The 27,390-nt window shown below is 45.6% G+C and overlaps 1 protein-coding gene across 1 annotated transcript; it reads left to right on the top strand.

Moving 5' to 3' along the window:
• Positions 1 to 3,772: 3,772 nt before the first annotated feature.
• MTLN (mitoregulin) lies at positions 3,773 to 4,474 on the top strand. Its single transcript, XM_083174637.1, has one exon. It carries the CDS (start codon positions 3,947 to 3,949, stop codon positions 4,115 to 4,117), a length of 171 nt encoding a protein of 56 aa, XP_083030763.1. The 5' UTR covers positions 3,773 to 3,946; the 3' UTR covers positions 4,118 to 4,474.
• Positions 4,475 to 27,390: the final 22,916 nt, after the last annotated feature.

The raw sequence follows: 27,390 nt of genomic DNA on the forward strand, positions 1-27,390 counted from the left end.
AGTCACTTCCCAGAAATAAAGAATAACCGCCCCTTGCAAAATTACAAATGCATCACAAATAGCGATGCATTCGCAGATCCATTCGAAAACACCCGAGCCATCAAACGTTTTTTGTTTTTTCATTTGATAAAGTCTAGGGCTTCCTAGATGAGGCCAGAGTCCCACCCAAAAAAATCTTAGCACGCTTGCTTTTTCATAATCACATCCAGAAAATGTCACGTTTTTGCCCCCTAAAAGCTGGCTATATGTAAAAATACTTATTTGCTAATTGACACCACACATGCACAATGCAAACGCTGCGCACATGCAGTTGTTTGAGAATCGTACACATTGCAAATTCTCTGATTAGCAATCAATGCTGAATTGGGCCCATGGACTCCCTGTGCAGCTGCGAGGAGGAGGGGATTTTAGAGTGATACCCCTTTTACACCAAAAACCCTGGTCGGACCCTGGTCTTTGAACGCTGGAGTTTCCAGGATCTGACCCTGCTTTATACTCCATTTATACCCCTTTTACACCAAAATCCCTGGTCGGACCCTGGTCTTTGAACATGTGAGTTTCCAGGGTTCATACCCCATATATACCCCTTTTACACCAGAGGTTGGACCCGGGATATTGCCTTTCCAGTCCGGGGCGGGGAGTGGTGTAAATGGGCATGAAAAAAATAACACTGGTACTGTTCCCCGGGAATCTGACCCGGCAAATGTTCAGGGTCGGACACAGGGCTTATCCGGGGCTCAGGGTGGTGTAAATGGTCATTATCCGGGTTATTTGGCAGGGAGAAGGCCGCGAAGAGATGATTGGTGCTTCTGCGGCTCTGGCAGATTATGTCATCTACCGGAGACCCGCACATGGAGCAGCGCAGCAGCAGCAGAAGCAGCAGCGTTACCACTACCCTACACTACAGCAACAACACTGGCGTAACTATAGCACCGCAGCCCCCGCCACCGCTCTCTGAAACTGTCTGCTGTATGGGGGCGGCCATTTTGTGGTGGTCCTCAGCAGAAGAACGGAGCCGCCGGGACCAGCGCGAAAGGTAAGGCTGCGGGGGATTGGGGGGGTTTGAATGGGCGGCGGGGGGCGCCCCCCCCCTAACGGCAGGGGGGGGGGGGCGCCCAAAACGTAGCTACGCCGCTGAGCAACAGTCTGTGCTGGAAGCACTCTCCCCAGTGAGTTTACAGCCTCATCTGCAGGAACACACGCTGGCTGTCACACAGTGTGTCCCAGTGTGTTACAAGTTTGTATTCATACGCATCTTCATCTTTCTTTATGAGAATACATTACATCTATAAAGATTCCAATGTATGATGATTTTATGCATATTTTCAGCTTAATAAAGCAAAAAAACTTGAAGAGTGTCATGTTCCATTTGTTGTGACCTCATCATCAACAGGCCAAAAATGACAGCAACAAGGAAAGGCAGGGCTGATCCGTTTTCAGTGTAAAAGGGCATTACCCGGGAATAACCTGGATTGAAGTGCAGTGTAAATGGGCATGCCCTGGCAATTTCCCGTATTCAATTTCCCGGGTCCTACCCAGCATTCTGGTGTAAAAATCTGTCACAGAAAGTGACGTAAAAAACTGCACTTCATCACAAAAATATATGGTATATATACTGAGAGAGTGAAATATATGGTTATATGGTATAGACACTGAGAGAGTGAAATATATGGTTATATGGTATAGACAGTAATTTCCTAAATAAAATTTTAAATAAATACATTTCCTTAATAAATAAACGTTGGTGGCATAGTGCCCCCCCCTCCCAAATAAACATTGGTGGCGAAGTGTGTGTCCTCCTCCCCCAACCAAATAAACATTGGTGGCTAGTGGCATAGAAAAATATATAAAAATAAATTTAAAAAAAGGGTGTATTTGTTCTTCAAATGGGGGCGTCGGCCTTTTAAGCTCTTTTGCATTGGCTGCGCCTCCCAGGGTTCCGCGGCGCGGTATGCGGCGAGTCTGCGGCATCCTCAGTCACTCGGCCCTACTCATTTGCCCGCAGCCACACAAATGCGTGAGATGAGCAGGAGCTTTCTGAGCGACTGCTCTCAATTGTCCAGCGGCGCGCATGTAAATCGCTGTGTGGGCTATACACACAGTGATTTACAAGCATTTTTATGCATTTCCTGAGTGATTTGTAAAAACCAAATCTCCCATGTGCACTCCCCAGCCCCCCCCCCCCCCAAAAAAAAGAAAATAAATGATACTGCATCCAATTATGATTTCTGTTTGCACTGTCCGCTGTCTTTTGCCGCTGCAACGCACTGTGGAACGCATGGTGCTGAATTACGGAAAGGCATCCCGCGCTTCTGGTATCCTTTCAGCACTAACCGGATGTCCCATTACACAGTGCTTCGACCTGGGTCGGACCTGGGTCTGCACCATCTACACTAAACCTGGGTCAGCCCTGCTTTTTCTTGTGGATGCCATTCAAAATGCTTGCTCGTTGGCAAGGGGGGTGAAATAGCTCGATGCCAAGGGAGGTGAAATTGCTTGTTGGCAAGGGGGGTGAAATTGCTCGTTGCCGCGGGGGGGGGGGGGGGGGGGGGGGAAGGGGAGTGTGTTTGGGGCTCGTTGCCAAGGTGGGTGAAATTGCTTGATGCCAAGGGACAGGGCCATCTTAAGCACACACACACATATATATAACCACTTGAGGGGGGAGCTGTCCGCGGTGCTGAGGGGGTAAAGGGGGGAAGCTGTCCCCGGCTGCCGCCGTAAAACTACACAAGTACTATCGCATCGCGCGCAAATCGTATGGGATTTGCGTGCGATGCAATGCGATCCCAGTGCCGCCGTGAAATTACACAAGTACCCTACTTCCACCTTCACACTAATGTCTCATCCTACCCACAAAACAGAAGTGGATCTAGGACCTTATTCAGGGCCGTTCGCATGGTCACGTGTGTTCACACGTGGACAATGTTTGCACATTTCTGCTCAGGTGCATGTGAAAGGTGCGTGCACCCGTCGAACAAATTTCGCTCGGTGCACGTACCCATCTTTACGGGTGGAGGGCGTGGGGCGGTGGCCTAGCTCATTAGCATATGGAAACGCCCAGCATTTGCTGGGCGTTCCCATGAGAACACGGTGCGTTCTCATGCTAATGAGGCCATGACGGACATGCAGGGGGCGGACAGCTGGCATCACCGGATGTCAGCTGCCCGCCCATTACCCCCAGAGCATACATGCATATGTACGGTTGGTCAGAGCACCCTTACATATGCGTTCAACATTCCACACCTTTTGATGGTCGGCGATGGTCTTTCGATGGTCGGTCCCAGTGGCATGTGAATGGATGTTTATATAAAACGTCCATCCGAAGTCATTGCGAACCAATGTGACTTGCGATTGGTGGGTCGGCGTACCACCATTCACTAGGCGGGATCTGGTTTACTCGCAAGGATGCAAATTCGCATCCAAGCAAATGAACCAGAATACCCCCCTTATATAACTGTTGTTATATATTTGTTTCCATGATTACAGAACCAAGCTGTAATCAGTGTTAGAAGGCTGGCTTTGCATGATAAGTAATTGCTGCTTTATATTTAGCAGCAAACTGTCATGGTAATTCTGAAATGTCATATGATATCCTATAACATAACTTCCCTAATGACCATTAGCAAATGAAGTTAAAAAAAAGGTTCATTACTCTGTATATGAAGTGATCAATTAATGATCATTTATAATATAATACAATCAGCAGTAATGTCTATTAGTAAATACTAACTAAGAAAAGCTGAATTGTCTACAGGAATATGGCCGCCGCATCAGCGGAGTGACAGTGTCGTCCGACAGTTTGAGCTCTTGGAAATATCCTGTATGTTAGTTCACAGCTGGGACGTGAGGTAGCTGCGACCGCGACCTTGGCGGAGAGTGATCACACGCCGCCCTGTGTGTGTGCCGAAGAACGCAGGGGTAGCAGGAGTCCCCGGCACCGCTCATCATGGTACAGGTATCTGAGCGTAGCTTTTACCTAGCCCTGCTGCTCTCTTTCTCCGCCGGGGTGCTTGTGGGCTGGCAGGCAAACAGGCAGCGCAGGAAGTACCTGGATTGGAAGAAGAGAAGGCTGCACACCAAGCTGGTAGAGACCCAGAAGAAGCTGGATCTGTCCTAAGGCTGCAAGTGAAAAGCCGGCTGCTGTCTCCTCCTGTGTTACACTGACTTCTGCCTCTGCTGTGTGCCAATACATGTAATTACATTGCTGCCCTAAGCTGTTTACCGTATTATATGTAATATTCTAGGAAATAAATTGTGGCTAATAAATGACAGCTGTATATACAGGGAGACCTTTGTTTGCATGGCTTTTTATCAGGGTTGCCTACTTTGGGTGTCCTCTACTCTGGAAGAAAACAGCCATCAAGCTAGTAGAAGAAGAAGGTGGTGGGGCTAACCTGGAAACCTCACTTGGGGGCGTGGTCATTGTCATTGTATCATTGTGCTAATGTGTGGGAAACACTATTTGGCTACTTCTGCGCATGCCGTCGCATGTGTGAGCCCTTAAACTGCAGTTGCATTCAGGAGATTTTAACTGCAGTCTAAGTACTGGTGGGCGGCAGCAACAGTGGCAGGTATTCAATGCGGCCGGCGAGGGGGTTAAACAGCGAGGATTGCAGAAAACCAGCGATCCTCGCTGTTTAACCCCCGCGCCGGCTGCTCGCTCTTTTAAACGTTCTGGGGAAATCCTCGCCGTCACAGGACAGTGAGAATTCCCCAAAACAGCGAGACCCGCGGCTAGTGCAGAAAACTTATTTAGCCGCGAGTCTCGCTGGTTCTGGAGCCGCATATGCCAATTCCCCCTCGCTCAAACAATGGAGTGAGGGGAAATTGGCGTATGAGGGGGCTGCGTTTGAATACTGACAGGGTGAGTGGTGACAGCGAGCAAGAAGCTCTGCTCTCTGTCGCCGCTCGCCCACAGCATTGAATACCTGCCAATGTGGCAAAGTGATGTTGGGAGGTCGGTAAAGTGTTGTTTGTGGGAAGAATTGTTCAGAGAGAGTTAAAGCCAACTCTATCTCTCTCTGCTCCTGTTACATTGTCCATCTGCAGTGCACATGGTTTTCCCCAGTACTATTTATCTGGAAAAATAGGTCCAAGAACTCTGAGTCTGGGGGTGGATCAATTAAATAAAAAATAGATAGAGATGTATATATTGTATTTAGAAACAAAGGCACTCACAGGGGACTTTAAAATAAAACGTATTTTATGAAAAGTACATTGTGGCCCAGAACAGGTTCAGGAAACCAGTTTCTGATGTCATATTTATTTAGAGGTGCAGTAACTGAGTTCCTGCTGGTTCCTGCAGAAACTAGCACTGGTTTTCCCTATTTTGAGAAAGATTTGGCGAATTACTCTTAATCAGGCCCTAGGCCCGCTGTGTATGGTTAGTAGGTATATGCAAGTATGTTCTAGTACAACTGGTGAAATAACTTATTATAATATATATATATATATATATATGTATATTTTTTTCTTAGAGTGAAGACAGATGAAAATCCTTCAAGACATGAAAATGCTTTTTTGAGTTGAAAAAGTACTTTTTAACTTTTGTGAAGTAAACCTTTTACTAAGAATTAAATGGCAGTTTTATAAGTGGTCAGTGTTATTTGATGAAAGAGTTCAGTATACAGCTAAAATAGAGATATTTGTATTGTGTGCATCATAAAAGGAAGAAAAAATAATGATGATCCTAATAATCCTCCTCCCCTAGAACCCACTCCATCCCCCTCCGCCTTTTTTGGGGAAATTAAAATTTGTGGAGACAATTGATTCTCCTTCCTAGTGACCTATATCATTTCAACTACTCGGGAAGAGCCTGAATATGAATTTATATTTGCTTTTTTTGTCCATGGTGTTGGAAATAATTAATGACTCTCACCTTTGTGATTACCTGTTGAGTTTCAGCCCATTTCTTAGCTATCTCCCTAGAACGCTTCAATATGAAGCAAAGATCGCTCCATGTGTATGGCCCTAGCGACGTGCAGTCCCGAGCGTTGTTATTGCCTGACTAGATTTATACTACATACAGTATAAATCTAGTCATTGCCCATGTTCTCTTCTGCTGGTGCAGTGCTGAGCGATACTAGATTGCTCAGCACAAAGCTCTCATTGCTCCCATCGTGTGTACAAGGCATGAGAACAGGTATATGAACTAGGACAAAGGTTCTCAAACTCGGTCCTCAGGACCCCACACAGTGCATGTATTGCAGGTCTCACAGAGAATCACAAGTGAAATAATTAGCTCCACCTTTGGATCAAATGTGTCAATGAGTAACGAACGCACCTTTCGGGTGACCTGGAAAACGTGAACTGTGTGGGGTCCTGAGGACTGAGTTTGGGAACCCCTGAACTAGAAGATCCGGGTAACTAGACCGTTACTAGATGAAAAGGGGTTTGAAAAGATTAATATGCAAATGTTTGACACGTGAGTTTCCATGATTGTTACCCTTGGGTTGGGCTGTGAAATATGGTTAGGCACTTGGCAAAGGGTTAAGGTTAGGCTGCGCAATGGGATATTTAGGGTTAGGCAGTAAGGGGTTGGTTGGATCTAAGGTTAAAAAAAACACAAAACAGGTGTTGACATTTTTATGTCGCCCTTTTGACCTAAGTCCATGTTGACCATTGACCCTGTCATCCTATACATTGTCTACCATCTGGTATCAACCTATTTACTGTCTATCTAAACTAGCAGTGGGCATCATACGGCCCGCAGACCAGATGCAACCTGAAAATGAATCCTGCGTGGCCCCACCAGTGCGCAATGACAAGCGGCCTGACTGGCTAAGATGCTTGTCATTGCTCTTCAGCAGTCTCCAGATGCGGCGCTGTAAAGGAAAAGCTGGGTCACGTTACAGGGGTAGCCGGCTGAGATTTCCTTTGTGAAGTCAGATGCTAGGTGGCTTAGGGGTTACTGCCAAAGCACGAGTGGATCATAGTACCACACCAGTTTAACTGGGATACAAGCCATTTCAGAACTAACCTTATTGCACAGTGAACCAGATTCACCACCTCTCACAGGCTCCTGGATACCCACCAGCATACATCCCAGACTGTAAAGAAATGTACAGGTGGCTTTCCAAGTCTTGCGAGACAACTGCAAGATCTCTGCAACCCTGGAGATGCACAGCATCTGGAGGAGAGAGAGGCAGGGAGTCCTGTCTCCCCAGCCTGCAACCGATACACCAACGGACACCGGGGCTCTGGGGCACTGCACCACTGACAGTCTAATGGGCCGTCATCCCCTAGTCACTGGGCAACTGTGACATATCAGAGCCTGGTAAGAGAGTGCCAAGTGGGATGCCACTGAGCACTTCATTAACTTTGGCACAAATGTCTCAATTGTAAGTAATCAAGCAGCAGACTTTCTTCCTGACTGCACCCAACACAGCAAGGTCAGCAGCTACCACTTCGAGGGAGCATAGGGTCTGGGATTAGGATCCTATGCCATAGTGATCCCTAAAGGATCCACTAATACCCATCACAGAAGGTCCCTACTCGGTGGCACTGCACTGACCTCCTGTTGAGCTTAAGGTGGTCTATAATAGATATTACCTGTATACTTCTTATAGTTTGTTATGGATATTGCAACAATAAAATAAATCAAATATAAGGCAAGCATTGTGTGATCAGAGGGGCAGATTTATTAAGCCTGAAGTAGAGATAAACTGGAGATAAGGAGAAAAAGCACCAGCCAATCAACTCCCAACTGTCATTTTCAAACACAGTTCATTGGTTGGCACTTTATCTCCTTTTGCCTTATCTCCAGTTTATCTCTCCTCCAAGCTTAATAAATCTGCTTCACTGTCTGCTGAACCTCATACATGTTTCCCGTGATAACACACACACTGCACTACACAAAGAGGTGAGAGTAGGGTTACCACCTAGTCCCTTTAATTCCGGACACATATTAATTACACAGGTTCTGTGGCTGGCTGACTTCAAGACTCCACTTCACCTGATTTTAAACTGCCACAGAACCTGTGTAATTAACATGTGTCCGGAATTAAAGGGACTAGGTGGTAACCCTAGGTGAGAGCTAGGTCCGACCCACAGTATAGCCTTTCCATCAGGTTGGGATCCAAGCAACCCCTCTGACCATACTAGTTTTTTTTTCTCAAGGATGTTACTCAAGCACAAGTGGGCAGAGTTTCTGGATGACCACTTAGAACACTGGGACAACCCTGTCTTGTTTTGGGAAACGTCAAAAGTAGTCATGAGGGGCCACATTATGTCATACATTGCAAAGAGAAATAAGGACAACAATTCTCAACATAGGGAATTACAGCATGCTCTACAGACTGCGCTAGCATCCTATATATCGAATCCCACAACTGAATCACATGAAACATATACCATGGCCCGTCACCTGCTGGGCATCTTCCTAGTGACCCAAGCACAACTGAAACGTTGGGGTAATAAAACAGGAAAATTGTTAGCTAATATGACCAAAAGTTTTAAACGCAGACATCACATAGCTACTATAAAGGATAACCATTCAACCACCTTATTCACTAAAACATCTGATATTGTAAAAACGTTCCAAGACTATTTCTCAAAACTACAGTATATGCGGCAACCCCACACTGATGTCCAAGCTATTAGACGAAGCTAACCTTCCATGCATATCACCTTTACAACAAGAAAAGCTAGAAGCCAATATCACTGAGGAAGAGATAGCGAGGGCAATAACGTCTATGCATTTAAACAAAGCTCCTGGACCCGATGGGCCATTTCTCATTGGGTATGGCCCCGTCACGATTGACGCAAACCCGAAGCGTGGCGAGCGCAGCGCAGCGGCGGTGCGCGTCCTCCGACCTTTTCATTCCCCTACTATCCACGTTGGCGTGGAGTTGAGAATAAATTAGTGTGGCGAGCCCGAAGCGTGGCGAGCCCCGCGAGGGGACGCGGATACCTTCACAGGTATCCGCGTCCCCTCGCGGGCTTCACAGTTGTCCGCGTCCCCTCGCGGGGCGAGCTGCGCTCGCCACGCTTCGGGCTCGCCACACTAATCTATTCTCAACTCCACGCCGACGTGGATAGTAGGGGAATGAAAAGGTCGGAGGACGCGCACCGCCGCCCCTCGCGGGCTCGCTGCGCTCGCCACGCTTCGGGTTCGCGTCAATCGTGGGGGTGGCGGCCACAATGGGGGGCCATTATTTTTTACACACTTGACGGACGGGGCCATACCCAATGAGAAATGGCCCATATTGGCCCTTTACCCATTTTTTACTATGTTACATGGACTCAGTTTCAATGTTAAAATAATTTAACATTGAAGCCTATGGACACGATGGACCCGATTTCTCCATAGGCTTCAATGTTAAATAATTTTAACATTGAAGCCTATGGAGAAATCGGGTACATCGCATCGGTCGTGTCGTGTGCGTTTTGGTATGCACCCGACGCGACCGACACGATTTTTTCCGACACGACCACCACGATAGAAATCGTTGTGGCCGTGCTAGGAAACAAGTACCAAATATGTATTCTAACCCTGGATTGGTCATCTTTCCTGAATGGTGATAATTTAATTATATTTCTACATTCACATGATGAAGACATACCTGCCCCAATTCGAGCTAACCCATTGTTAATGTCCACCTGTAAAGTTTGGCACATATTGCGCCATAAACAAGTGCTAAACCCGTATGTGTCTCTCTTCCGTCCCTTGGTCTCAAACCCAAACTTCCAGCATGCTATCCTTTCACACTGTGCGCGTAACACAGGATAACCAATGTGGGACACCTTGTCAATATTGATACGAGGAAACCACTTATATTGCAAATGGAATTGAGGGTAAAATTTGCCTTTTTGCAGCTAACTCAAAGGTATGCACCAGGGTAGACACACCAGGAGGGGTAAAACAAATGATTGAGGATCTAGGTAGATTAGAGGAATGGTCAAGAGCATGGCAACTACAGTTTAATGCCAAAAAATGCAAAATCATGCACTTGGGTCTCAGAAATCCAAGTATAAATGGCACTATAATGGAAACTACTGAGGAAGAGAGGGATCTAGGTGTCACTATTTCAGGGGACTTAAAAGCAGGTAGGCAATGTAACAAAGCAATGAAGAAGGCAAGTCAGATGCTTGGTTGCATAGGGAGAGGTATCAGCAGTAGAAAGAAAGAAGTAATAATGCCACTGTATAGGTCATTGGTACGACCTCACCTAGAGTATTGTGTTCAGTTCTGGAGGCCATATCTCCAGAAGGATATAAATACATTAGACACTGTACAAAGAAGGGCAACTAAAATGGTGCATGGCCTACATCACAAAACGTACCAGGAAAGACTAAAAGATCTTAATATGTATACTTTAGAGCAGAGAAGGGAAAGGGGGGACATGATAGAAACTTTCAAATACATCAAGGGTTTTAACAAGGTACAGGTGGGAGACATTCTTCACAGGGGGCCTTATTTTGGTTCATTCTTTCTGACAAAATCCTTCTTAGATGGGCAAAACCATGTGCACTGCAGGTGGGCAGATGTAACATGTGCAGAGAGAATTAGATTTGGGTGGGGTTTTACTTCAAAGTGAGATCTATATTGCAAAAAAAAATAAAAGCAGTCAGTATTTACCCTGCACAGAAACAAAATTACTCACCCAAATCTAATTCTCTCTGCACATGTTACATCTGCCCCCCCTGCAGTGCACATGGTTTTGTCCATCTAAGAAGGATTTTGTCAGAAAGAATGAACCAAAATAAGGCCCAGGAAGAGGAGCAACAGAACACGAGGACATGCACTGAAACTAGAGGGAGAAAGATTCAGGGTAAATGTGAGGAAGAATTACTTCACAGAAAGAGTAGTAGATAAGTGGAATAGCCTACCATCAGAGGTGGTAGACACAAATACAGTAGTACAATTTAAACATGCTTGGGATAGGCATATTGATATCCTTACAAAAATAATAAGGATCAAATATGGTTTGAGGTAACATGTTTTAAAAAGGGGCAGACTAGATGGGCCAAGTGGTTCTTATCTGCCGTCAAATTCTATGTTTCTATTCGCACAAGCAGTGGACAAATTCCCATTCCTGCAATCCTTCCCTTTGGCATTCTCCCAGGCCCAAAATTATGTGGCTGGTCTCTCCAGAAAGCTCTCCCTATCTGATTTTACCAACCCCCTGGATTCTCTATTACAAAGGGAGAACTCCTCATTCAAGACAATTTCCGTACATTACAATTTCCTTTGCACTCCTATTCAATATGATGACTTAAAAACTGGGTTTGGCACAATGGAGAGACCACTTCCCCTCTCTAACTACCAAAATACTTCTCAAATCATTTGAACTTTCTGTAAAATTGGTCCCTGTATCCTCTTACAGAGTTGTTTTTGAATATACTGCACCGTACATACTTCACCTCATCGTCGATATTTGATGGGACAGATTGATGATCATTTATGCCTTTGATGTGGTTCACAAAGGGCAGAACTGTACCATTGCTTGTGGGAGTGTCCAATAATTCGGGGGTTTGGGGCTCAAATTTGGAAATATGCTACTCAATACTTAGTATCTTGTTTCCCCTTAACTTCTGAATGGGCAATATTTGGCATTATGCTAGAGGGGACGCGAGGCCCACAAGGGGTTCGAAAACTGCTGATCATCCTGTCTGCAGCTGCCAAGAAATGTATTCTTCCGTTTTGGCTACACCGTACAGCTCCCCCGTTCTCACTTTTCTTAAATGATTTTACATTTTCCGAATGGAGTGGCTTGAAGCTTCTCTACAAGAAGAAAAGTTCACTGGAAATTTTTTTGACACTTGGGAGAGCTACATCGACACCCTATCTCCAACATTAAAAAAAAACAAATTGGAAATTGTTTTAAAAACACATTATGGTACGAGACTCGGGTATGTGCACTGGACCCCCCAATCTTATAGAATACCTTTTACTTCGGCTTTGAAAAAGCCTGTCAGTTTGAACAGCGAAACATGTCAGGGAGCACCTGCTAATAAGAAAGTACTGGGTCACTTTGGTCTAACTTGGATCCCCTGGTTTTGGAAAAGCAAAATTGCAACTTGTTTCCAATTGGGTCTCCAACTGCAACAACTACTTTGGGACACCACCACCTGCAAATTCAGGATTACAATCCACAATATTGTGAGGATTCCCTACACTCCACCAGGGGACAACATCTCTTCCTCCAGCGTGATCAAAATCCAGCAAGGTAAATGGACCCATTAACCATCTAGCAATTTGATGGACTAACCCCAGGAAACCAAAAACATTTCCATACCAAAAAGAATCCAAAGTGGGACCCCAGACCAATAAGTATCAGACCCATTCTTTCTCTTTTATACTTGTAATTTTTATTTATATTTTATACTGTAATGTACACAATTGTGACCTTTGAATAATATGTGTTTTTATAATCATATACCCAGTGCTTAAAGGCACAGCATTTAATAAATATTACTATTAATTCAATTAACCATTATACTGATTTTTAGCGCTCAATCCCTTTTTCGTTTTCTGTATACATTTCATAGGGACGTGACACCCCCTAGTAGGAGCAGCTTGACAAACCACCCTATTAGGCGCCCGTAATACTTTTAGCCGCAAGGCTACTAGTTTACCCCCCCTTTCGACTCTACCATTAGGCAGCTTCAGGCAGCTGCCTAGGGCGCAGGGATCTGGGGGGGGGGGGGGGGCAAGTCTGCCTATCAAAAAAACCTCCCCAGGGGGCCGGGAGGACCTCACAATTTTTAGCCTCCCTGCCATTCCAGAATGTTAGGCAGGTATGCATAAAGGGGTTGGAAAGTAGGTATTAGGGCAGTATGGGGGGGAGGGGGCAGTTGGTTGAAGTTTTGCCTAGAGTGCCGAGAAGCCTTACATCAGCCCTGACTATGATACTTTAGGAAAAATGGAAATAAACGCAAAATAACACAAACATAACAGTAAGGCTCATTTATTAATATTCCATGTATTATTATTTATTAACAGTTACTTATGCAGCTTCAGCATACAGTATTTCAGCTGAGAACAAACAAACAGTAATACAAGACAGACAAAGGAGGGAAATTCAATTATAATATAAAAAATGAGTCACAGTGATATCTATAGAAATCTCAGTGTCTATTTTTATTATCTCACCTCCAGACCAATTGTTAATTTTTAGAAAAATAATGAGGACTTGCTCTGGCACACTGTCAGCACCCTGTCAGCACCCTCCGGAGGTCTAATTAAGCAATTGAAAGTTTCCAATTATGTTTACTAATCTGTAATTACTTACCTTCTAAAGCAGTATCTTCTCCTTCGGACTCCTGCATCAGTGGTAAGTATGTATTGTGTATGTGTGTGTTTGTGTGTGCATGAGTATGGTGTGTGCATGTGACCCCCCAATGTAGTATTCCACCCCACACCCCCAGAGACAGTAGCTCGGAGAACTACATCTCTCAGCAGCCTTGGAGCCTCCCAACACCCCCATGAATCCAAGCAGCCTTATCCCAAGTGTGAAGATGTAAGGGAGACCCCCGGGAGCCACGTAGACCACTGGAGATGGGAGTATCTATTTATAATTTTTTCCACGCACTGGGGGGTTTTTAGAGCTGAAAACCTTGCATTCATTTTTTTAAAAGATGGGCGCCTTTGCTTGCATATCTGTGCTAATCCAAAATTGGGCACAAGGTTTTTTTTTTACCTTCTTAAACTCCGCCCCAGTTGAATTCCCCCTTTTGGATTTTGCTCTTCAATCAAGGGATGCAGTGATGAAGCCGAATGTTTGATGATTGTAAGCATGATTGATTGTATGTGAGTGTGTAAGTATGTGTAAGTGTGTGTATGATCCCTAGACGGTGTGTAACCCCCCCTTTCCCGCTGTGTACATGTGAACCCCCTCCATGCCGACCCCAAGCCCAACAGTCCCTGAGCCTCCAAGCAGCCCATTTTCTAACATTGATCACACTCACATAACATACCTCCTAACTGTACTGATTTTTTCAGGATAGTCACAATTTGTTGTGACTGTCCCGAGTCCCAGCCATGGTCAGCAGTGTCCCACGGTAGGGTGGGGGGCAGTCAGGAGTTCCCTTGCCTCTCGCAATGTCTTTTTATTCATAGGAGAGATGAACAGGGGGCATGGCCTGCAGCTTATAGTCACAGAGGGCTGGCCATGCCCCCAGAATAGTGAAAATGGGCCTGTAACCTTGCAGGATCATAGGCAACGCCCCTGCTAGGTCACGCTCCTTGATTAAGAGAGTGCGCCTTCGGTGCCTGGATGTGTCCCTCTAACACCAAATGAAAAGTTGGGAGGTATGACATACACATTTACATTATATTATACATTGTACATTGTACCTGCAACTCAGCTCAGTGGGACACAATGAAGCCAGTCTATGTGCTCAGAGTCTTATTGGGATTCTGGTGCACATGTGGTCCTATTGACCACACATGCCTTGTAGCCATTGCTGGGGAGGGTTCTGCCGGTTATGTTTGTCATATGCAGCTCATAGGCACAGATGGCATTAACTTGGCAATGCTCTGCATTCTTTAGTTTGGGCAATCTGACAGTATCCCATCCCATAGAAAAATATGGGGGCTTCTGCTGTTCGTAATGGAGGGATAGCAACAGATATCGGAGTTACAGTATCTGCTGTGGTCCCACTGTCATACTTTACTTGAAGGTGATACTAAATATTTCAAGTTACCTACTAAAAAGGCTAAAATGTAATGATAAATGGATCACCAATAGTAAAAACATAAGAGCATGTTCTGAGCGGGCTTTATTCTCCTTTGTCTTATACATATGTGTGTGGGCGGGAAATGTGCAGGTCAGATGAAGCCATTATGAACACATCAGAAAACACACCACATCATACTTGCCTACCCCCTGGAATAGCGGGAGGCTACCGAAAATCAGGTTCTCCTCCTGGCCGCCCGGAAAGTTGGGCAAGTCCCAGCATTGGCCTCTGTCTCCCAGTTCCCCCATTAGTGGGGGTCCTTGGGGACCAGATTATGCAAATTGCATCATTGTGGCCCCGCCATGCAATGCCTATAATACTGGCATTGCACAACAGGGGGTCATGATGACACAATCACAATTGCCACACCCCCACTCACAGGCTCATTCGGTGAGCCCCACCTCCAGCCCAGCCCTTTTCACGGTACGTCCATCAGCTCTGCCACTTCCTTGAGCTGGCTGCCCTCTCCCGGAGAGTGCAGCCTAAAAGTTGCAAGCCTGCTCCAGTTATGCAACATAGATACTATACTGACACCATCATTGTGTTTTTGTAGTGTTATCATATCGAAACACTGATTCATAATATGGTAATCAGGGAATGAGGCTGCAGGAATTGTTAGTCATACATGCCGAGAGGGGTGTGAAGGGAATACTAATTACCCCGGTTCAGGTCTGATGGAGTGGCCCAGTGGGGCCCCTGTTACCTGGCAGCAACATCTGCAGCAGCTCTTTCCAAACCAGCACATGCTAGGCTGTAGTGTGGCCAGGAAGGTGCTTAAAGTGCTATTTGTTTCTGTATTTTATTCTAAGGATATATGACCACTCCTCCCATGATTAGGTCACACCCCCTGAAAAGTACCATGGCTCATTTTAGCTCTCTACTACCCCGCATACATGAGCATACGCTTATCGCGGGAATGTCCCGGTATTTTGATTTTGGGACATTCCTGCGTCCCTCCCGCTGCCGGCAGTGTCCCGCGGGGGGGGGGCAGTTGTGAGTCCCCCCTGTCGTCCGTGAATAGACGTTGTGCGCATGCTCATAGAGCTGCTGGGCATGCCCCCACAGCGGCGAAAATGGGGGGCGTGGCCTCACGACAGCGCCGCGATCATAGACCACGCCCCTTGCCAATAGGCCACGCCCCCGAAAAATTGTGCACCCTGTCCCTCCCCGGCATCTCCAAGAGTTGGGAGGTATGCATGAGTACTAGAGGTTTCTATGCACAGGGTGATTTATTCCTATAGGATTTAATGGAGTTAAAACTAAGCATCTGTGTGCGAGCCTCCTTGTCCCGTGAATCCTATAAACTGTATAAACACAAGATGAGCTGCAAGCCAACAACTTATAGAAAGTTTCTGCAATATGAGGGATGGGCTATGAGAGTACAGGCAGGTAGGAAGGTCTGTTTTGATTGGACACAGGCATGACAAAGAGGACACAAACTCATCACAGCAAGAGTGGCACACCCGAGGAAAAAAAAGAAAAAAGAAACTTGGCATACGGATACTTAGCAACCCATTGCTACAAGAAAACCCTAGTGTGCATCTTATTGGAATGTTTCAGTACTTTCTGTCTAATGTACAATTAAGTTGTTGCAGCTCTAATGCTTGGTACACACCAGAACGATGCAGGTCGTATGATCAGCTCACGATCTGTTGGAGCACACGATCTGAATCTGATCCGATCTCGACCTGTACCCAGCTGAATGATCATTTCCAGATCCTTCCTGTGGCAGGTAGGATCTGTGAAATTACCAAACGACCCACGGGCCGCACATCGGAATCGGAATAAGATCAGAAATGGCCTAAAACATGCCCAATTTACATACAATCGGTCGAGATTAGGTCGACATGGGCTAGGTCGACAGTCAAAAGGTCGACATGGGCCGACATGTGCTGACAGGCGGTATTTCATGCCCTACTATCCACTAGGGCGTGGTGGGAGAATAAAATAATGTGCCCAAAGCATTGCGAGCGATGCGGAGCACATTCGGGTTAAAAAACGGTACTTGTTTCCTAGCACGGCCACAATCGTATGGATCGTGTACCTTTAAGTTAAGGTACACGATCCATACGATGGACCCGATTTCCTTTGAAATCAGGTCCATTTGGCCGGCTAGGACAAAATATCGGGGGCATCGCGTCGGTCGGGACCGTTAACAATGGTCCCGACGCGACCGACGCGATGCCCGCGATTTCCCCATAGGCTTCAATGTTAAAAAATATTTTAACATTGAAATCGTGTCGGGAAAGGTAAAATATCGGGGGCATCGCGTCGGTCGGGACCATTAACATAGGTCCCGACGCGATGCCCCCGATTTTTCCATAGGCTTCAATGTTAAAATATTTTTTAACATTGAAATCCAGAAAAAATGTGAAAAATGTGAAATGTGCCAATATGACCCATTTCACATTATAGATGTCCCCGTCGTCACCCCACGATAGACGCCAACCCGAAGCGTGGCGAGCGCAGCGAGCCCGCGAGGGGCGGCGGTGCGCGTCCTCCAACCTTTTCATTCCCCTACTATCCACGTCGGCGTGGAGTTGAGAATAGAATAGTGTGGCGAGCGCAGCGAGCCACCGAGCTCGAAGCGTGGCGAGCGCAGCGAGCCCCGCGAGGGGACGCGTATAACTTCACTGGTATACGCGTTCCCTCGCGGGGCTTGCTGCGCTCGCCACACTATTCTATTCTCAACTCCACGCCGACGTGGATAGTAGGGGAATGAAAAGGTCGGAGGACGCGCACCGCCGCCCCTCGCGGGCTCGCTGCGCTCGCCACGCTTCGGGTTGGCGTCTATCGTGGGGTGGGGTGTACGCCGTGACATTTGGGGGGGTTGGGAATATTTTACATTGAATCCAATGTAAAATCGGGTCCCTGGGACCCGATTTACATTTCATTCAAAAAGAAAAATCGGGTCCAAAATCGGTCGGTCGCGTCGATCGCATCGCATGCAACCAAATCGCATGCGATGCGATCGACCCGATTTTTCCGACACGACCACCCCGATGTAAATCGGTGTGGCCGTGCTAGGAAACAAGTACCTAAAAAACTGTGAAAAACCCCATGTCGACCTTTTGTCTGTCGACCTAATGCTTGTGTCAACCTAATGTCCTGTCGACCTAGACCCATGTCGACCTAGACCCATGTCAACCTTGACCCATGTCGACATAGACCCATGTCCACCTTGCTGCCTGTTGACCTAGTGGTGTCGTGCCAATGCTTGTCGACCTCTTTGGTGTAGACCTAACAACCCACACTTACTGTGGTCAAACATCAGCGTGAAAGGGGTCATGGTAGGTGAACAGAATTGAGAGTACTAGGAGCGTGATCAAGTGTTTTGAATGAAACATTTTTAATATTAACCAGTAGTATATGTTATATAGCTTAAAATTGGCATTTAAAGTACATACAATTGTACAAAATATTATGTACAAGAAAAGTTTAAGCATTCCAGACTGCTACACATACTGTACATTCTGTTTATTTCTGATCCTACAGCCAGTCCATGGCAGGTTAGCCTTACTGATCAGTATGGAATGCTGGCTATGTGGCACATATTTTGTACATAGCATGATGACTTCAGCATAATGACTAATATTTTCCCTGTTATTTTTTGTGTGCAAATTTCTAATTACAGTAGATGTTTGCAGTGATTGTGTTTAGCAATGACTGGGTAATGACTAGCAATGTTATCATGATAATGATTTTATTATTAAATATTTGTGTGTGTGTGCATATTTTTTTTGCAGCAGTAGAATTTGTATAAAGTCACAGGTTAGAGAAGCAAATTGTATATATAGAAATAGTGTTGTGTCCTTGCAGGAACCAGACGGCACTCCACGGTCTCCAAATGTCCAAATAATATTTATTGTGTCATATCAACGTTTAAAAGCCGCTCAAGGCTTTTTCATCAGGATAACAAACAATCAAAAGGTGCAAAAAAAGTCTGGTACTTGTGTATTATAGCAGCGCCCCCGATGTTGGTCGTGTGATGTTTATATCGCATCGCATGCCATACACCAGATGGCATGCGATGCGATGCAACACGATTTTACACCAGTATTCTATTAAAAATTGTACAAGCAACCTAATGGGTGATTTTAAGCACCGTAATGGGTGCTTACAATGCAAAATGCAACCCCACGCCACCCCCCACTATAAACGTGAACCTGAAGCGTGGCGAGCCCGCGAGGGGCGGCGGTACGTGTCCTACAACCTTTTTATACCCCCACTATCCACGTCGATATAGTGTGGCGAGCACAGCTCGCCACCGAGCCCGAAGCGTGGCGAGCCCCGCGAGGGGACGCATATACCTGTGAAGTTATGCGCATCCCCTCGCGGGGCTCGCTGTGCTCGCCACGCTTCGGGTTCGGTGGCTCGCTGCACTCGCCACACTATTTAAAATCAACTCCACGCCGCCGTGGATAGTGGGGGTATGAAAAGGTCGTAGGACGCGTACCGCTGCGCTCGCCACACTTCGAGTTCACGTTTATAGTGGGGGGTGCCGTGGGGGTGCATTTAACATTGTAAGCACCCATTAGGGTGCATTGAACATTGTAAGCACCCATTAGGCTTACCTACAGCAGAATCCAACGGCTGTGACGTCATCCAGCAGTGCCTAGATGTTGCAAAGCATCATGGGGCTTGTAATACTCAGTGTGAGTCTTAAGGGATGTACACAGGGTGAGATTTTGGCTGGCGATTTTGACTAGATAGTCAAAATCTCCTAGAAGGTTAGCCAAAATCTCCCTATTTTTCTCTTGCTTAATCAATATTGTCTAGCATAGATTGCTTAGCAGGCAAGGCAATTTTGACTAGATCATAGACTCAGATCAGATTATTACTTAGACAAAATCACTTAGTCAAAATATCCAGTGCATCTAGCCAAAATTTCTCTCAGAATTGCTTAAGGGCTCCTTACACTTGTGAGATGTTGTCAGATTTGACCCAATTGAGATGGATTGGGCCAATTTATCTGACAAAATCTGGTGTGCCTGTCTGACAAAATCTGATGTGTAGGACCCAATGCACAATCCCATGCGCATTGGGTCTAACCAAGAGATTGCAAGAGATTGATCCTCCTGAACATAGGATAAATCTCAAGTCAATCAGGTCCAACCTGTTGGACAACAAGTTGGACAAGTGTAAGGGGGCCTTTAGTCTAAATTGTTTAGTCAAAATTGTCCATTAGCTAAAATCTCCCTTATGTCAATTACTGGTGCCGTTCTGCGCTATTAAAGATAAACAAAGTAAACATGACAGGCGTCATAAGACCAGGCTCTTTCCTAGCCTAGCCTATGTCGGATCAAGACTTCAGAGCTTCCATGGAGGACCTGGGTGAGTAGGATTTCCTTCCACAGGTCCCCCATGGATTTCTTCGGGCCGGATGGACGCCGACAGAGGCCGCCGACACAGACGCCATCGGCATGGAGCCCACCGCCGACATGGAGCAGGACAAGGCACCGGATCAAGACCCTGGGACCTACCTACGGGATCAAGATAGGTAAGTATCAGTATGTGTGTAATGTATGTATTAAAGTTTTATTTTTCTAATGTGTCAGTGTGTATTTATTTAACAATTTTTTTTACTGTGGAACTACAAGTGCCAGCGGGCCCTTTAATGCCCCGCAGGCTGGGACTTGTGGTTCTCCTATTTTTTTACACTGAATCAGCCCGGTGGCCACCGCAGAGGGCCACCGGGGACAGCACCAGGCTTCAGCCTGGTCAGGTAAGTCCTGGAGGGGGGGGGACCCTTTATTGGGGGGGTCCCCACTTCCCCGGGGCCCCTGGCCAGAGGGTTAATGCTTTGGCCAGGGGGATTTGTGTAAAAAGTCTCCCCCCCGGCTGTGGCATTACCCTGCTGGCTGGTTTGACTTGGGGCTGGTTCTTAAAATACGGGGGACCCCTACTCATTTTGTCCCCCACATTTTGGGAACCAGCCCCAGACCTGGAGCCTGGGGCTGGTTAAAAAATCGGGGAACCCCTATTTGTCGGGTTTCCTGATTTTTTATTTCCCGCCCTGGCTCTGTCAGCCTAATGCTGGTTACAGCTGTTGGGGGGACCCCACGCTGTTTTTTTTTATTTTTTTATTTATTTTTCAAATTTTTTTTACACCTTGCAGCCTGCACGGATCTGACTGATCCATGCAGACTGCCTCCACTAATTCGTATTAGCGGCCGTATATACGGCCATTAATACGAATTAATACGACATCAGAGGGTTGCAAAGCAGTCATATACTGCTTTGTAAATTACCCTCCGGAACACGACTTTGCATACGGCTGAAACAGCCGTATGCAGTCGTAGGAAAAATACTAATACGAAATTATAGGTTTTTCATATTAGTAAATGTCCCCCTACATGTCTAATTGAAAATTCCTTCTCTATGCGGATGTTTGAACTTTGAACCCATCTGTAGAAAGTTGCATGTGGTACATCTGTAAAATCCTGGTTTTTTAATTTGGATGTTCATAATTCTTTGACATAACCCTGTAATGATGCTTTTTACCAGAATATCCCCTTTTGTAACTGACCATGGGGTCCAGAGTCTTTAATCCAGGTAGGTCAGTGTTGCTTCATATGATAGGCATCAACGCCTTTGCCGCCCTAAGTAAGATGAATATAGCTAATGTACACTCCGATACCAACTTAAAATGATTTTGTAATGTCTTTCGTTCCTTAGATTGTAATAGCTGGGCCCGTGGAATTTTTAGAACCTCAATTTTTTGTTTTGTAACAAAACGTTTCTGTTGTAACCTCATAATTCAAATTTCTCCACCACCTTATCCAATTAGGGGGCAGATTTATTAAGCTCGGTTTTTATCACTCGCCAATCAGCTCCTACCTGTGAAGTTACAGGCTTGGTTTGAAAAATGACAGGTAGGAGCTGGTTGGCTGGTGATAAAAACCAGACACTTCACCGAGCTTAATAAATCTACCCCTCAGAGTCTAATGACTCTTTGTTGCTGGTAATGCGAGCAATTGGCATAAGTTGGGATCCAGCCAGACTCTTTTTCAATTATGGCGAATGAAAGTTTCTATTATTATTATTATTACAGTCAGTGTCCTACTGATATACTGAGGTACTGATCTGGTGATTTGTCAAGGTCAGTGTCACATCCAGATAGTTCACAGATTGTCGGCTGTAATGGGCAGTAAATCACACCATGGGCAAAATGTAATAGGGTGCGATTTTTTTTAGACATGTGCTTGGTCAAAAACATCCCTAGGCTGGTTGGCCTAGGGATGCCAGGAACAGCCCCGGGCTTCAGCCCTGGATGGGTGAAGCCAGGGGGGGGGGACCCTTTATTGAGGGGCTTCCCTCTCCTCCAGTTACCCTGTCCAGTGCTGACCAGCCATGGTGAGCATAGTACGGTCGAAGGACATCACATAAAAAGTGTCTCCCAGGTGTGGCATGACACCGTGTGCTGTTGAAGCCCGGTGCTGGTTGCAAAACAGGAAACCTTCCGTTTTTTTGTCCCCAATATTTTTGGAACCAGGACCAGTCCAAGAGTCCGGGGCTGTTTTCAGGAATGCGGGGGACCCCTACGCTTTATGTCCCCCATATTTTTGGAACCAGGTCCGGTTCAATGAGCCCGGGGCTGGTTATGCTCAGGGAGGGGGGGGGGGGGAAGACACCCCACCCCATATTTTTGTTACTAAATACTGCACACTTTCATGTCTAAAGAAATCACACGTGTAAAAAATCGCACATTTTCATTACTAAAAACTGCACTTTTCCTTACTAAAATTCATACTAAATTGTCTTTGTCTAAAAATTGCACCCTATTACAATTGCGGATTTTTTAAAAAATGTGTGATTTTAAAACATGACTAAAAATCGCACCCTATTACATTTCGCCCCGTGTTTTGCCACATGTGATCCCAATTCATCAGATCTTCATGCGCAGCCCTACACATCGGAATTGAAAGTAAAAGTGGACTGTGCAGCGTAGTCTATTTCTACTATGAAGGAACAAGGGCCATTCTAGTGAATGGTGGACATGAGTCTAGGTCGACATGGGTTTAGGTCGACAAGTCAATAGGTCAACACAAGCAATAGGTTGACAGTCAAAAGGTCAACATGGGATTTTTCACAGTTTTTTTGACCCGAATGTCAACACAGTCGACATGTACACAGTTTCCAGTGCACCGCATCCCCTCGCATTGCTCGCGATGCTTCGGGCATGGTGCCTCGCTGCGCTGGGCACACTATTTTATTCTCCTACCATGCCCTAGCAGACGGTAGGGCATGAAATACTGCTAGTCTGCAAATGTTGGCTCAAAAAACAGTGAAAAACCCCATGTCAACCTTTTGACTCTTGCCCTAGATCCTGTCGACCTAATGCTTGTGTCAACCTAATGATCTGTCAACCTAGACCCATGTCGACCTTGACCCATGTCGACCTAATGGTGTTGACCCAACGCTTGTCGACCAACTTGCTGTAGACCCAATGACCATCATATCCCTATGATTGCCCAGACCCTTATTGCTCAGCCCCTCAGTATGCCATGTTTTAGTATCATAACATCGTGCATAGACTGGATAACGCGAAGCTCCTATAGGATCCTGAACTTACCCCTCAGAGGACAGATAGGGATAATTCTAAAAATCAGAAACACTGCCCTCACAGTAGTATGCAAAATAGATCAATGACTAGTAATCAGGAACATAGACCTATTCATGTTGAATTCATTAAACAGTTGACATGCAGCACCACCAGTGCCAAATATATAACACATCAGTAAATGCTGGGATTGTGTCCTGACAGCCAGGAATAATGTCTATTATTTCCCCATAAAGGATTACCGGTAAATGATATAAGATAATAATATTGACAGCTGCACCAAATAAGAAAACTGGGTGCTTAATTATTTTTTTTAAGTTCTATTCATATACACACATATAAAAAAGACTTAAATGTTCATGTACAGTAATGTTATGGTATACAGTCGTTAGTTCGACACACCTTGGGTTGGCAAGCATTGGGTTCTCCACTGAAGGTTGACATGGCCTTAGGTCGACACCTGAAAGATCGACATGGGCTTAGGTCGTCAGGGTCATTAGATCGAAACAAGCATTAGGTCAACATGGGAAAGGTTGACAGTCAAAAAGTCTACATGGGTTTTTCATGGTTTTTTTTTTGAGCCGACATGTGCCAACAGGAGGTATTTCATGCGCTACCATCCAAACGTAGCAAGGCACCGTGCCTGAAGGGAATGGGATCATTCGTCAGACTGCATTTAGGTCTACAGTCATTAGGTCGACCCCACTAGGTCGACTGGCAGGAAGGTCGACCTGACTTAAGGTCGACATGGGCCAAGGTCGACATGACTTAAGGTCGAATTTGCATAAAGGTCGACATGAGGAAGGTCGACTGGTCATAAGGTCGACATGGGTTTTTCACTGTTTTTTTGATCCGAATGTTGACACAGTCGACATGGACACAGTTGGCAATGAGAATCGGACCCTCGCATCACTCGCTTCGCTCGCGATGCTTCGGGCACGGTGCCTCGCTGCGCTCGGCACACTATTTTATTCTCCCACCACGCCCTAGTGGATGGTAGGGCATGAAATACCGCCTGTCGGCACATGTCGGCTCAAAAAACAGTGAAAACCCCACGTCGACCTTATGACCAGTCGACCTTCCTCATGTCGACCTTTATGCAAATTCGACCTTAAGTCATGTCGACCTTGGCCCATGTCGACCTTAAGTCAGGTCGACCTTCCTGCCAGTCGACCTAGTGGGGTCGACCTAATGACTGTAGACCTAAATGCAGTCTGACGAATGACCGCATCCCGCCTGAAGCATGGCAAGTGCAGCAAGCCAAGTGAGGGGGCGTAGTGCACTGATATGGTGTCGACATTTGGGTAAAAAAAAACATGTTGACCTTTTGACTGTCGACCTTCCCCATGTCATCTAATGCTTGTGTGACCTAATGACCCTGTTGACATAAGCACATGTCGACCTTTTTCAGGTGTCAACCTAAGGCCATGTCAACCCAATGCATGTCGAACTTCCTGTGGTTGACCCTATGACCCATACCCAATGTTATATTTGGTCCAGACTCAACCATAAGAACCTGAGCCATGCCACAAATATGGTATTTGTGATGAGATGGGAAAGCCTTCACATCCGTAATTCCCTTTACTTGCCGTTGAGCTGTCATGCTAAGATTTTTACTAATTTGTAATTCAAATATTAATTGTAAGTAGTTATGAAATAGACAGAAACTAATGACTGTAGTACTGAATGGCCATGAGTGTAGATAAAGTATTCTTGGGTGTGATGTTTTAAAGGATCTAATGAGTCAGTTTCATTTATATGATACTGGGAGAGTCTGCTTCATGGGAAATAGAGGACCACACCTTTATTTTAGATATACAGTAACTTCTATAGACAACTTTAGTAGTCCATCTCTTTATGATAAACACAACTGGTGTTGGTATCATCCTACGCATAGTGTTTTAATTATGTGTCTGTAAACACATAGAGTAATAGAATAATAGGAATACTACAAATGGTATTTTATAGTTACATCAGGACAGGAAGGATCCCTAGGTAAATGTCCCACATATTCTCCTGGTACCTGTACATAAAGTATTAAGCACCTGGAAGCCTGTTTGCACACTATGTCCAGTGGCAAACGCAGGATTTTTAGAGGGGGGTTTCCAAATGTAATCCAAAATCTCCCACTCTGCAGCACATTGGAGTAAGTACGGGAATCTGAGGGAGCGGTAACAGCCCTGAAAATTAATCTTTTTATACACTGGATACTGTATGGAATACAGTATTAATATTTAACAGTACAGATGGTCTATAGTATAGGCTGTTTCAAACATTTAAATAAGATAAGTGGTCAGGAAAAGGTTAAACATGTCATAATAAATACACAATTTTTATTATTTAGAAACAATATATATTGTGGTATACCAATATAATACAATATATGTAAAAATATATACAGAATACATATATAATGCAGAACCACCTAATCTTTACAAGTGTAATATTTGATTTATAGTTGCAGATTCAGGGTCAGTGCCGCATTAACCACTAGACCAGTGAGGCCTTGGATGGAGGGGTGTGGCCTGGCATCATGGTCCCCAGTTTACTTGCTGGCCAGCCCCCGGCCTCCACACTGCACTCCCACCCTGCAGTGAACAGAAGCTGTGCGTATGCATTACACTAAGTGGGATTAATTACAAAGATCAATATCCAATCATCAGAGTCTTTTGAGTAGTTAGTTACCAAAACATTTGTGAAACCATTAAAGTCCGAAAAAACTTCCAGGTTCAGCTTCTCATTTAAACCTCTAGGTTTATACAGTGTCAATTAGTGTATCCATTTAGATTCTAAACATAGCAGACTTTGATGTCTGTCACCTCTGTGTTTATTCGCGGGACCATGATCAATGATAAGATGTCTGAAGATGGCCATGCTATGTTTGAATTTATGAAAGTGTATTGCTAATGGCTAGGGGGGTATGGGGAGGTGGCGTGGAGCAGCGAGGAGGCAGCGGAGGGTGGTGGAGAGCTCCGTTGGAACGGGACACTAGAGCATCTCGTGCAAGCGCGCCCCTTTCTGGTGGATATCGGGGGCTGGTGGGGGCTGGCGGTTGGTGTTTCTAACAACAGCTGCCAGCAGAATATGACACTCTCCATCAGAAATTCTCTCTCTTTATCTGCTACTCCTTCATCTTCCTTTAGGATATTCTCTACTGCCTCTATAGCTTTTGAGTGGGGTATTGACATATATAATGTTTGGACGTCAGGCCCATCTATATGAGGGATGCCAAATCACATTTACTTCTCTTAGTAAATTACAACTATATGTAAAACAACAAAGATCTTATTAGAGAGACTCCACCCAGGCATTAAGAGAAGTTCAAAATGAGATTTGCTATCCCTCATATAGGCCCTTATTCTGGTTGGTGTGGATATGTCCGCGTGCGTTCGTTCCGCCGATGTTTTGTGTCTGCGCATGTGCAGAGGCATATCTGCGCATGTGTGAAAGGGACATACGTCCAAATTCCGCATGAATTGTTTACACTACGAACAGGGGGAGGAGAGGGGAGTGAAGGGCTGTTTGGCCTCATTAACATATGCATACGCCCCGCGTTTCATTGGCGTTCCCATGAAAACGCTGGGCGTACGTATGGTAATGCGGCCGTGACGCACGTGTAGGGGGCGGACATATGACATTGCCGGATGTCAGCTGCCCCCCAGATCCCTGCTTTTGCACGGAGAAATGCCCAAGTGGTCTGAGCTCGCGGGAGCTGCCTAACCGCTCGGTCCTGCATTCGATGGTATGCGACCATCGAATGATGGGGGAGGTTCCCAGAGATGGAGGAGGTGTATACATGAGAAATCTACTTGTGCTCCGTGCGGTCAGCGGCTTACCGCATTCGGACAGAGTGAGCGATCCGTACGGAAGGCGAGGTTTAGGACGCACGGTCCTGGCCGCATATTCGGCTCCGGCCGCACAGACCAGAATAAGGCGCATAGATGGGCCACAGTAGATGTCCAAGCTTAATATACTTCAATACCCCACTCAAAATTATATGGAGGATTGGGAGAAACAAACCCTATATGAAAGGGAAGGGTTCAAATACAAAAATATAATATTATACAAGCGCTATATTGATGATTTTTTAATAGTTTAGGATGGTGATAAATACAGTTTTGAGCACTTCATTTATTATATCCAGG

This window comes from Crinia signifera, chromosome 3 (assembly GCF_055691185.1).
Source record: "Crinia signifera chromosome 3, ASM5569118v1, whole genome shotgun sequence".
NCBI lineage: Eukaryota > Metazoa > Chordata > Amphibia > Anura > Myobatrachidae > Crinia > Crinia signifera.